This window comes from Macrobrachium rosenbergii, chromosome 54 (genome assembly GCF_040412425.1).
Source record: "Macrobrachium rosenbergii isolate ZJJX-2024 chromosome 54, ASM4041242v1, whole genome shotgun sequence".
Classification (NCBI taxonomy): Eukaryota; Metazoa; Arthropoda; class Malacostraca; order Decapoda; family Palaemonidae; genus Macrobrachium; species Macrobrachium rosenbergii.
Genome location: NC_089794.1, coordinates 44,592,984 through 44,607,453, shown reverse-complemented (window position 1 = coordinate 44,607,453; position 14,470 = coordinate 44,592,984). Strand labels below are relative to the sequence as shown.

The 14,470-nt window shown below is 35.3% G+C and overlaps 1 protein-coding gene across 1 annotated transcript in view; it reads right to left on the bottom strand.

Annotated features, from left to right (window-relative positions):
- Window positions 1-9,747: 9,747 nt before the first annotated feature.
- Window positions 9,748-14,470, bottom strand: part of LOC136834546 (uncharacterized) — an 87,138-nt gene continuing 82,415 nt past the window's right edge. Inside the window, exons 5-7 of the mRNA XM_067097132.1 lie at window positions 13,861-13,994; window positions 12,049-12,251; window positions 9,748-10,585 (exon numbers count right to left, since the gene is read on the bottom strand). Coding sequence (XP_066953233.1) covers window positions 10,444-10,585; window positions 12,049-12,251; window positions 13,861-13,994 — 479 coding nt within the window. The 3' untranslated portion in view covers window positions 9,748-10,443. The remainder of the gene's footprint in view (window positions 10,586-12,048; window positions 12,252-13,860; window positions 13,995-14,470) is intronic.

Below are 14,470 nucleotides of genomic sequence, written 5' to 3'. Positions count from 1 at the left end.
CATACCCCTCAAGAATGCAGGCTGTGGTACAGGCAGATGGAGGCCACAAAAAATATTAAATACTCAGAGAGAAACTTTAATAAATACCTGTTGTGAATTACTTTTGTTTTTGTCCATCTCAATTTTAGTTTATGCTGTAGAGGGCGGGGGGGCCCTCTAATTTCGAAACACCCTGTATATATATTTCTTAGATTATATCCTGTTCTATCCTCAAAGTCTTCTTTATTTGAAGCTTCTTATGTATAAAAAATTCTAACTCTTCTAGTGAATCTGTGTTTGTAGAATGAGCTAAATTACTATTTTTTCTTACTTCCAATATTGTCTCCTGGACTTTCATTACTCTATACGAGCCTGTGAATTTTGGGGCTAACTTATAATTTACTCCACTTCTTACTCCTCATTTTATGTACACTTCTTCTGCAATTTTACCAATAGTTGGTTTCAATCCTTCTTGCTGATTTTCAATCAGAATTTTGTGTGGTTCCTCGAGTTGATCATTCTTATTTTCCTGATATCTTCTGGATAATTAGGTTGGACTGGTTGATTCAACCATTCATAATGGATCCTTGGTTTATCCCATCAAAACCGTCTTATGTATTCCTTGAATGCTTATATGATATCTCGTATTTGATGACAATTGTACAAAGGGTAAGTTAATATCCCAGTTTAGATTTTGTCCAACTGTATGTCTCAAAGTGTCAAGAACCTTTCTGCTATTTCTTTCTGCTAGGCCATTGCTTGCAGGATGCTAATGTATGTTACTTTCTCCACTTGACAGAATATTTGCAAAATACCTTGTCAAAGAAAGCAACAACACAGTCTTTAGCACTTGTACCTGTTAAAGTTATCAACTCTGTATACCTGGTGAGGGCAACTATGCATGCTAATTTACTCTTATTTCCTCTACTTGCTATATGAAGGTTAGTGATGAGATCTATTGCTACTCTCCCAAAGGGAGTTTGTGGATATGGTATTTTCTCAAGGGTACTTCCTTGTCTGCTCCTCCCTTATAGCTATTGCAAAAAGTGCAACCTCTTGTATAGTTGTTGATATCCTTGTAGAGGCCTTTCCAATGGTATGTTGCTTAATTTGTCTAACTGTTTCATCTCGGTCTGGGTGAGCTCTTACTGGATTATCAGGAATAAGTTCTATGACTTTAATGCTTAAAGATCATGGCAGTGCTTTTTGACTACTATTTTACGAAATGAGTGGAAAAGATCAGTAATCTTAGTCATCCAACATAATGCTCAGTATTTAATTTACAATTCACCAAGTGGGCATCCAGTCTTATTATTCAATTCCCTCTCTAGCTGGGGATTTGGTTGATTTTCATTATCCACATAATTTATTATTTCTTTCAAATCTTTGTCGTTTCTTTGTTCTTTTATGAAGTATGCTTTAGATAATTCTGCCAAGTAATTCATCATAAATATTCCATTCATAATTTCAATTAATTGTGATTCTTAGTTAATCGTGCTTACGCTATCATCATGGAGAACAATCTTGTTGGCTTCGCTGGGAACATATTTCATTTCTATTTCATTATCTTGTGCAGTTACGAACCATCTTTCTCTTCGTCCTGAGGAATTTGGATGTTTCATTATCTCTTCTACAGCTGTGATAGGTGAGGACTGTTATCATGTAACCAAATATAATTTATCTGAAGATATTATTCCTGTAGAACTTGCATCCATTGCTCGGATGAATTCGTTAGCAAAATTAAGGAATATCAATATGGTGAGACTGGACAACTTCTTCAGTATATATATTACCAAATGATTCTTGTTGATTTGATTTCCATTCAAATTCCACATCTTCCCTTAAAAGGTCTGTTAATGAAGTCGCTATTTCTGACAAACTATCTACAAACTTACGATAGAATCATGCTAAACCTAGAAATGATTTCACATCCTTCATACTCGGAGGTTTCCTTGATGACCTCTACTTTTAAATATCTCACTTTAACACCTCTCTCATTTAAAGTGTGTCCTAACTATTCAGTTTTAGTCTTAAGGAAAGTACATTTCTTTAAATGTAACTTTAATTTTGCCTTCCAAAATTTCTTCAAAACTTCTCTTACAAGTCTTATATGTTCCTTTGTGGTGTCAGTGGATATCATTAGATCATCAAGGTAGCAATGAGTACCTTTTCCTAGTAATCCAGCCAAAGCAATGTCCATAAGTCTCACAAATGCTACTAGGCTGGATTTAAGACTGAAGGTCATCTTAGCCTATTGGTATCTATCATTGCTTGTTGAGAAGGGCGTTAAAGGTTTCCTGTTTTCAAGTAAGGGACTTTGTAAGAACACCCATAGTAAGTTGATTGTGGTTAAGTTAAGTATATCTTAGTTTAACCAGACCACTGAGCTGATTAACCGATCTCCTAGGGCTGGCCCGAAGGATTAGACTTATTTTACGTGGCTAATAACCACTTGGTTACCTAGCAACGGGACCTACAACGTATTGTGGAATCCGAACCACATTATACCGAGAAAAGAATTTCCATCACCAGAAATAAATTCCTCTAATTCTTCATTGGCCGGCCGGAGACTCGAACTCGGGCCTAGCAGAGTGCTAGCTGAGAACTCTACCGACTCTTCCAACGAGGAACTGATTGTGGTTAAGTAGTTTTCGGATTCTGTGGAGGTGATGAGGTATTTCATAGAAGGGACTGGATAAGGATCATTTACTGTGACTTTGTTTAATTTCCTAAAGTCTACCACAACTCTATAAGTTTTACCTTTCTTGGGTACTAACAGAAGAGGAAGTAACCAAGGTGGTTTGGAAGGTTCAATTACTCATTTGCTTTTCATTCTCTGAACTTCCTTTTCAGTAATCACTTTTTGCGAGTGAGCCTATAAGCAGGAATATAGATTGATTTGGTTTAGGAGGGATATCTTTTCTTTGGGGAACAATATCTGTGTCCTAGAATATGACCTTCTAAAGAAAATATGTCTCGTTATTCATTCAATAATTCTATAAGTTCTTCTCTTTCATAACTATCTGCCATCTCCTTCAAATGATTCCAGATGTTGATTCTGCTTAAATCTGACTCACTTTCAGTGTTCATCTTGGCAACTGGCTTATTTGCCGTTTGTTTCTGGTATGGTATAGATTTCAACAAGGTCTGTTTCAGTTCCTTCCTTTAAGACCATCTTCCCACCTGTGTTGTTCTTCACGCCTGTTATTGTTCTATTCTATCTGACAGTGTGCCAGCTCTAAAATCAAGATAATCCATGTACCTGAGCCTTATCTGAAAGTGTTATTAATTCTTTCTCTCCAAGTACGGGATTCACATTGCATTCTATTCAAGTGATTTCTTCTGGTTTGAGTGTTAGCTTTCTTCCCAGTTTCAAATGTTTTCCTTGATTTGAATCCAGCGATTTGCTTGGTACTCGTACAGAATAACTGATTACTTTTTCCTAATACTCCTTCCTTTAGAATAACAGATTACGTTCGCCTAATACTCCTTCCTTTAGAATAATAGATTACGTTTTCCTCATGCTCCTTTCTTTAGCATAATAAATTACGTTCTCTTAATATTCTTGCCTGTAGAATAATAAACACGGTCTCCTAATGCTCCTTTCTTTAGCATAATAGATTACGTTCTCTTAATATTCTTGCCTGTAGAATAATAAATGCGGTCTCCTAATGCTCCTTTCTTTAGCATAATAGGTTAAATTCTCCCAATGTTCCTTTCTTAGGATGCCTTCTAATGCAGGTTGCTGTTGTGTGTGATATACTCTAAACATTCTACAGGAATTTTAGAAGTCAGATAACATTGTCTTATAATAAGTTGTCCTCTTGGAAAGTCGATAGGGATGCCTCTTGTGGCCGCTGCTGGATAACCAATCAATAAATGAGCAAACATTGTTACTAATTTCACCATTAAAACCTTTTCCTTAACTGAGATTTCTTAGTAGAAATGGAAAATCACTTTGTCCCAGAATTCTTATGCTGTTAACATGAATGCCTGTAGTTCTACAGTCCGCAAAACGGTTTTTCAGTCATGTGAGAAAATTATTCCTTGTACGCTTTATTGGAGATCCGGTTTCAAAGCATAATACTATGGGTTTGCTTAAGCCAGCATGAGCAGGGAATATGGGCTTATAATAACATCCTGTATGTATTTACTTCATTAACAAATTTTATTATTTGGCTTTTTCCCTTTGTTTTGTTTAAGGAGATATCTAGGAAAAAGAAAGTCAAGTCGTCACAAAAAAAAAAAAATTCAGACCGACAGTGAAAAATATAAAGATAAACAACTGGACGCCAAAAAAGGGGAAAAAATAAAAAAAGTTAAATACCACAAAAAATCAATATTTGTTAGTAGAGTTGATAGTAATATTTAATGAAAAGAGAGAAGTAAGAATATCTTGCAAGAAAATTAATCCCTTTGAATGTCAAATTAGAATAGATGAAACTAGAATTTGTTTCGTGTGTATTGGCTAATTAAGTAATGTGGTAAATGGTCTTAGTTCAAAAAATTTTTGAGTGTGTGTTTTTAGTTTTTTTTTCTCACCTTTAGTTTTTTGTAAAAGAAAACTACTGAGATGGCTATTTGTCTGTCCGTCCGAACTTTTTCTGTCCGCCCTCAGATCTTAAACACTACTGAGGCTAGAGGGCTGCAAATTGGTATGTTGATCATCCACCCTCCAATCATAAAACATACCAAATTGGAGGCCTCTAGCCTCAGTAGTTTTTACTTTATTTAAGGTTAAGCTTAGCCATGGATTGTGCGTCTGGCAGCGCTTTTCGGAGGCGTCGCAGGCGTACCTTCACTTGACCACATCTGGGGAGCAACTGAGCGCTGCCCGGTCGTAGCTGAGAGTTTCATACAGCATTATACGCTTCACAGGAAACTCGATTGCGCTGAAGAAACTTCAGCGCATTTTTCACTTGTTTATTTTCTTTCTTGGTTGTTTTCCCCGAGTTGCCTTATGATTTCTTCGAGAGGTTATTATGCCTCATCAGCGTCTGTGCCTTCTTCTGTAGGTCTTTGTTGTACATTCCTCTTGTTACCTTCTTTTCTGTTCTGTTTCTTTTCGCCTCTACTATTTATCATCTGTTACACTGACTAGTCTTATCTCTCTCTCTCTCTTAAGCCCTTTTACACTGGCTCATGGGCAGTTCGCACGATTTCTGGTGATCTAATCTTTTCACTCTCTTGCTAAGTAACTCTCTTAGCCACGTAAAATAAGTGTAATCCTCTCTAGGAGAGCTGTTAATCAGCTCAGTGGTCTAAAACTCTCTTACTTTTCTCTCTCTCTCTCTTTTAACCAACTCTAGCGTGCAATAATATTTTCCGAGTTTGGGCCTGAAATCTATATACACTCTCTTCTAATGTGATGCAGAGGACGGCATTCCAGTTTGTTTCTGCGCCAAAAAGAAAATTGAAAGTTCCATCGATGAAAGCACCATTCGATATTCACTCCCGTCTCTTCTTTCATTCAGTGTTGTCGATGAAGCTGCCAGGTCAGAGCTAGTACCATTTTAATATGCCACTGAGGTGCCACCAAATTAAAACCGTGTGGTAAGAGTCAAGGTCCTCTGTAGCAAGTACAGAGCTCCAAGGAGCGTGTCCTTGAGTTACAATTCTGTCTTTATAGTCGAGTCTTGTCGTGATTCTAGGATTAATGCGGGACCGACTTCAGTGCTTGTTATCAAGTATTTTCTTTAAATGGGAGAAAGGTGAATCACAATATGAATTAAGTTTTTTACTTTATTACATCTCTTAAGTGCAGTTCCACCTAATTATTTTGCTGCTTTTAATGAGTCAAGTAGGCCGTCACTTATATGGTTAGTGAAAATTTAGTCTCGTCTTTGCTTTACACCGAGAGCTTTTGCATCAAAATTCATCTACTTTTACTTTTCTATTCAGATCCTCACCACCTTGCCGGTTACCATTCTCTCACGAGAGGGGGAAAGTACATGGTGTCGTAAATACGTCATAGTTAGCATGCCGCCACAACTGCTTCATACTTCACCATCACCATTCCACAATCACACTATCCCGTTATTATTTACTATCCACTCCGAGTTGATTTCGAAAAATGCTGAGTCTGTTCCGGCGCCCTTATCGTTCTGTCTCGACTTCGCTTTCGCTAAGAACGCAAACATGTATTTTGTGGCTATGAATCCTGATAAGGAGGCTTGTTATTTATGCCTACTCTGAATCGATGAAGAGCAAACACGGGTAACCGTACAGTAGCGTAACTATAGATGAATTTTTTTTTTATTGAAGAGAACATATCTTGTAATCTGCTCAGCCATCCCCAAGCGACGTAGACTAATAGTCCTTGGCATTGAAGCGATGCATTCCTCATACTAAGTAAAATCATGTCATTACACTTAGCCCTATTAACATTCCGGTTGGTATATTATAACAACAGGGGTACTGAATGATGATTTTTGAGGATATGTAATACAGGGAAACAGACTCTAGGAATTAAAATTCAAGTAAAAGGCGAAGAACAATAACCTTTTAGCCACAGCAGTTTTGTTGATAACGAGCGTCTAACCATTGACTTAGTTCATACAAGTTGATATCTTCCCTACTAATGCGACTTCAGCTAACTGATTCATCTACTCAGTCTGAAGTACACTGAATAGCTTACATAGTTCATCTCAAAAGAAACAGTTCCTTATGTCTTGAGCCTGGTAAAAGTCTAATAAATCAGGGGGAAAATTCATGCAGTGTTTGAATAAAAGGAAAAAGTCCTTAAGCAGGCTCGAACTCGCACTCAGAGAGAAAAATGGATTCCTTCTAGTTTAAGAGTTAGTTTTTCAGTTTTTTTTTTTAATACAACTGTCCCAAGCACCCTCCATATGAAGCTCTTTTGTCTGCTTTCTATTATCTGTCAATAATAGAAGTAAGATGAAATTTTCTATCATCCAAAATGAAAATTTCTTTCACATCCACGATCATGCTTACGTACCAAAGATCAGACTTTCACACAGTGTAAGAACTGTGTCAAACATTTTTTTTGTTTAACTGTTACTTTAAATGATTCGGTTCCTTATGCAATGGGTCACTGATGTGAGACTAGGCACTTACTGAGGACTCACTATTTGAAGTGTGCAAAATGACTGCACACGATGGTCTGCTCATTTCTTAAAATATAGTTGTTAGCACCGTTGATATACATAGCAATGATGAGTAAAAGTGTATTATGCATATACAAAAACCATGATTAGTTTTCAAAGGCCACTTTCTAGACTAATCGTGTCCACTGGCCAACCCTCCTCAGTTCCCAGAACCAACAAGAACCTGGAAGCCCCTCAGCTATTTCGTGATAGTCAGGGAACATTTATTTATTATCATAAGATATCTTGAAACCTCTTCAGTCTGAAGATAAGCAATAAATTCTACAATGGTCCCTGCAAGGAAAGGCGTTTTACTTACCTGCCAATAGCTTTGTGTGAATGCAGTTCATAAATGTACACCTACAAATTTCAGTTGCATTCCTTTCCTCCTGAAAGTGGTGACTTCAGTAGGAATTTCCCTTTTGTTTCTAAACATAGTGTATGTGAGAAAGGTTTCTCTTTCCCTGCTGCTGACCATATAAGATTATGAGCCCGTAGTGATTAGCTTTCAATGTGGCTCCCTCTATGTAACGACTAGAAAAGTGTTTACGTTGATCAGAGATAAGTGGTAAGTGCTCATGATACTGCTTTATATATATATATATATATATATATATATATATATATATATATATATATATATATATATATATATATATATATATATATATATATATATATATATGTGTGTGTGTGTGTAGAATCTACTGGTCACTTTTACCGGATACATTGTAATAGCCACAATGCCCTCTTAACTTCTCAATTCTTCTTTTTTGTATACGCTTGTCACTACAAAGCCTTAAGATTCAAGTGCAAGACATTGAAGTGGCTGTGATGTCCGGTAGCGGGAAACGAACCGTGTCACCATAATCACAAGGAGGTCACTTCATTATCTTGCACTTGGATCTTAAGGCTTTGTAGTGACAAGCGTATCCAAAAAAGCGCGAAGATTTCAAGAAGTTAAGAGGGCATTGTGGCTATTACAATTACACATATATATTGTATATGTATATGTATAAATATATATTTATGTGTGCATATATATATGTGTGTATGTATGTATGTATATATATAATATAATATAATATAATATAATATAATATAATATAATATAATATAATATAATATACCGTACATCTTTTCCTTTTTAGAGGGGTGGAACTCTCCTGTTCTTAGTAAATCTGAGACGAGGTTACTAGCCCTTTTCCCTCTCCTTTCTCATCGCTAGTTTCGAATAATCACAATGGATTTAGTACCAAGCACCTACATAATAGTTCACTACTTAAGTCAAGAGAGGTTCAGTGGCATTTAACAGAATGTACCTAGAGCGTTTTCCTTCGCACGACTAAGCCAAAACATTTTCGGGTTAGTCGAACATGCTAACCACCTAATGGTATATATATATATATATATATATATATATATATATATATATATATATATATATATATATATATATATATATATATATATATATATATATATATATATATATATATATATATATATATATATATATATATATATATATTAACTTTTATTGTCAAAATAACCCCATAACTTGTTGAGTTCTTCGCTTTGATATGCAAAAATTGCCAAACGCCGTGATACCGCTTAGTAGGTAAGCCTAGTACTCAGCTCTAGTGATATTTAACAGACATATGAAGGCATGAGCTCGATTTAAACCTGTCTTTGCAGAATTGGGATATTAGTCAGTTCTCACACAATCTCTGTGCAATAGCTGGAATTGTGATATAGAATGCGAAAACAAGTTTGAATTGATAAGCATAATTAAATAAAAGCTAGGACGTCGATAAGTTAAAAGAACATTGTGACCATTAAAAGACATACGTATCTAGCGGAAGCGACAAGTAGAATACTTATTAAAGTGATCCAGTCTGCTCATCAAGTCAGTGGAATTGTGTCATACCTCGGGATTTCCCAGAGCTGATTTATTCATATTTTCATAAAAAGCAGCAACGTGACATAATTTCATCCCTTTTCAATAGGGCCTTCAGAGGATTGCAATTTCCAACAGACACCTCTTTGTCCACTAAGTCAGTGTGCAGTTGTAGACTCCCATGGGCAAGCTTATTTCAGGGTTCTGTACCGCAATCGAGATATATATATAATTTTAATGTACTTGCATTGCACCCAAGAGATATTTCTTGAACTGTGAATCAACGATTATATAACCCTAGTGGAAAGCAGTGTACTGGGTTAAACAAACTCTATCGAGATTTTGCGGTTGTCTTGTGGTACACAGAACAAAAGATTGAAGGCATTTTTTAAGTCATAAACTAGGGCCAAATGCTTCCTTTTCCAGTTAGCCAAACTTTCCGGTGTAAACTTGACTTTAGACTAATGTTATTCTGGCAGCATTGACCTTCATGATGGAAGTTGTGTTAAAATTCTAATTTTTTTCACCAAATCCTATGCTTATAAATGTTAGTATTAACACCGTCACACCAGTATGCAAGTTAAAAGAAAATGTTTGTTTAACCACAATATTTTATTCAGTATTGGCCAGACCGAAAGAGACGAATTTCCTTCAAGCCTCAGTCATTTGATTTCCATGTGTGTAAAAGGGACAAAGGATAATGTCATAAGCAGTAAAAGAGCTCATTTTAACAATGAGGATATTAATGGTAATGATATGGAATCAAACAATTTTGCTTTTCATGTATAACTATATTTATTAATATGATCACTCCTTTTATGATGATTATGTATGTAAGTACGAACGGGGTTGAAAAGAACAATATTGATTGCATATGGAGGATCTTACAGCAAATCTCCAAATCAGAACTTGTCCGTTAAAAACGTAATCTATTTTCTAAAGTAATTAGTAAGCAACCTCACTTATCAACGTTTGTGTTTCAAATGTCATTTTCCATGAATGACATTAATCCTTATCATGATGCCTTAACAATGACTGCTCGATTCTAAGGCAACCGCTGTGCTGTAAATGTTCCATATGTCCACACTTATAAAATATCTGCGTTGACTGATAAAATATCTGCGTTGACTGATACATGATTTGACTGTCAACCTATTAGACAACTGAATTCTGCAAAATTACATGGCTAAACAAAATGAGGTAACATCAAATACTGCCAATATTGCTGTTGAAATTCTTTCCAGCCAAGAGTTAAGATATGGCAATTAATGCGTCTCGTAACATACAATGACTGACCAACTTGTGTACAATAAATGACTTCTTATTATACCCACACTCGGCTATATCATTATCTTACATTAACCTGCGAAGGAACATCTAAATGTGTCTCCAGAATCTACGGTTATAATACACGAGAGACGAAGAGAACTAAGTATGAAGTGCGCGACAGAGCGTTCTTTACAAAAATTTTATTAATACAAATGTCACCACCATGTTGAGGTAAGAAGATTCTCCCAAGTGAGCGTTGGCCGACCCGTACAGCTTCTGAGATGGCGACGCGGCTCGGAAGCCTGGCAGGGTCAAGGCCACTTCTTTCGACCTGCAAGGAAAGGAAAAGGCAGCTTTTGATTGCATCCAGACACAAGTGGAGTGGCATTTCCATTTTATGCATGCTATTCTAACTTAATATGTCCGTGCTGTTTCAGAAAGACAGGGGGTTTATATCTTATGCCGTGCAAAAATGTAAGTCAACGCATAACGACCTGAGATTCAATTTTTGCATGTCACAAATATCCCGTGATTTTACCAGTACAGTTTCTTCTTCATAAACTTCTTGCCCAGGTACACCCGTATATTTTCATTATTTGACGTCTTTTTTTTTTCCTCTCATTTGGATTGGTTTCATTAACCACCATCTTGTACTCCTGTACATAGACTCTTCTTACATTCTCCCTCTATCTTCATTAAGCCTCTCCTCTCTGTCGCAAAGCAGCAATCCCGGAATTTTGCACGGACTTCATCTAATCTTTCTACTTATATGTCTTTAACCCTAACCTATTTTTCACCCATCTCTTCTATATACTCTCATTTCACTAAATTATAACCAACGCCCATCCATCCTACCCCATCCACACACAGATATATATGTATATATATATATATATATATATATATATATATATATATATATATATATATATATATATATATATGCATGTATAGACAGATAGATAGATAGACAGATATATACTTTTTGTCTCTGGCTACTTCCTTGCTTCTGTGATCACTTAACCCTCTTTAGGAAAGTGACTTTATTACAATTTTAGAAGAAAAGTTCATTAACATTTTCGGGCTCTTTATAAAAGTAGTTAAGAGATTTAAGTTTAAGGAAAAAGGAAAGTTCCTCGCGGTGAATTGGCAGTGGAGAGGAGACGTCTTTTATCCTTGGACCACATTTTATGTGATATTTGTTTTGTTGAATTTATTGATACCTAATTTATGCAGATTTATTTGCTGATAAACTCTTCACGATTCCGGTCCCGTGTCCTGATTCTGCACACATAAATTTTTTGGTTTTGAAATATTCATGCTGAAAAATTCCTGCAATTTTGCCAGCGCAATCTTCAGATAAGTGACCGAAAGATTTTGCCCCTAGATGATTCGTAATGAGATAGAGCTATAGATAGAGAGAAGAAGTGTACCTTAGTTTTACCAGACCACTGAGCTGATTAACAGCTCTCCTAGAGAGGGCTGGCCCGAAGGATTAGACTTATTTTACGTGGCTAAGAACCAATTGGTTACTTAGCAACGGGATCCGAACCACATTATAGCGAGAAATGAATTTCTATCACCAGAAATAAATTCCTCTAACTCTTCATCAGCCGGCCGGGGACTCGAACTCGGGCCTGGCGAGTGCCAGTCCACAGCTCTACCGACTCGCCCAACGAAGAGCTATAGATAGAGAGCGAGAGAGATAAGTTAGACAGATAGGGAAAAACTAGATCCATAAATAAAACGAACACGGAATTTTCACAGTCATGAACTGCGTCAGTTCCTCCCTACCTTCTTTTGTATATTCCCGGAAGTGTGGCGGCACAGGTGAGAGTTGCCTGACCGCCTCTGGCGAAATGCAGAGGGTCCAACAGAATTTTGAGCTGCGACATCCGGAACAAAAGGCCCGTTTGGTCTCCGCTGGAGTTTCCCTCCGAAGTTACGTAGGAGTTCGTGGATTCGGGAGCGGCCATTCGAGAGTAATTTGAAGGTAACTGACGAAAATGAAATAAAAGAATAGGAATACTATTTCAGGTTTATTATAGTATTTCCGACTACTGCTTTAAAAATGTCTCGGGAATGATACGTTTGATAGTCAAAGTATGGAAGTATACGTACACACACATATATACATCTTATATATTATATATATATATATATATATATATATATATATATATATATATATATATATATATATATGTGTGTGTGTATATTTATATATATATATATGTATATATATATATATATATATATATATATATATATATATATATATATATATATATATATATATATATATATATATATATATATATATATATATATATATATATACTGTATATATATATATATACATACTTGTATATATACACAAACATACACACACACACACACAGATATATGTATATGTATATATATATATATATATATATATATATATATATATATATATATATATATATATATATATATATATATATATATATATATGCATACACACACACATATATATATATGTTTCCTCACCTTATTTCAATATTTCAATAGTACTCTCGACTTCTATTTTGAAAGTATGTCAGCAATAGACTTGGTAATATTATTTTATGGCTTTGTGGTTTTTATTCATTATATATATAGGAAGAAAGATTTTTGTAAAATGTTTCAGTAATCACTTGCAGTTTGGAAATGACCTGAATATACATCCACAAAAAATTAATGTAATCTAGTACTAGGAGTCCCTGAAATGATGAAGCAACTAACATTTATGATAGTCCTTTTCTACACTATAATACAGTATATAAATTCTGAGACAGAAAAAATCGTTAAAATCTGCAGATTTTGCCAAGGTACATGAAACTCTAACATCATAAAAACAATATAATTTGCAATAACATCAACGGCTCATCTCACAATTAAACCGCATGGAGGGTACCGGTCAACGGTCCAGATTCCTCGTTTCTTTCATGTTTTTAGCCGGGTTAATATATATGCTGTCACGGGTGTTACTGCGAAGTATATTCAGTAGTTCAGTACTCTCAAAGTACCTCAGGAAACACTCATGAAGTTAAACTACCACTACCACAGTCAAATTGCCAGTGTTCTTACTACCCTGTTCGTAATTAAAATGATAACCATAGTTATAGGAAATACAAAAGAATTATTTATTAGCAAGCACCTGATGGTAAATGAAAGCAAAATCTCTCTCATTACATACTGAACTATTGGGCATCGTTGAACTGTAAAGCGATTTTTGCAAGAAAATTGTCAAGTAGCAAAGGTCGAAACATAGTAGAGAGAGAGAGAGAGAGAGAGAGAGAGAGAGAGAGAGAGAGAGAGAGAGAGAGAGAGAGAGCGTGTTTCGATGAGATCTGGTAAAGTGCAAGAAAGATGCTCAGTTGTTTTTTATAAATGGATTTTTCCATCTCCTGTTCCATCCCAAACATCTCAGCTCTCTACCCATGGCAAAACTTCTGGCAATCTGCCTCATTCAGTTACGTAATCTGCTGCAACTTCCTGATTACTTAATATCTGCTTATCCTCTATTCAGAATGGAAAGGTTAACGTATCGACATCTCGCAAAAGAAATGGAATTTGTCATACCTTGTCTCCATTGATGTACCATTGCAATTCAGGAGGTGGAGTGACGTCCTGGGTAGTGCAGTTTGCCATGAGAGTTTCATTGGGGGTCCAATGGATTCTCCTCACTGATATGCTTGGCGGTTGTTTGGGTACCTCTGTGACAGGGAGGAAAAAATTAATATTACTGAGAGAAAAGAATTATTACTGAGAAAGAGAATAGCTATTAGGTTTTATTGTTATTATTATTATTATTATTATTATTGTTGAACTCTAATTATCAAACCTCTACGCCATGGTTTTATCTGATATTTTCTCGGTGACACAGACAACTCCAAAATGATTGTTTTAACCCCCCCCCTCTCTCTCTCTCTCTCTCTCTCTCTCTCTCTCTCTCTCTCTCTCTCTCTCTATATATATATATATATATATATATATATATATATATATATATATATATATATATATATATATATATATATATATATATATATATATATATACATATATATATATATATATATATATATATATATATATATATATATATATATATATACATATATATATATATATATATATATATATATATATATATATATCCCTTGTATATATATCTGTGCATTTGTCTTTC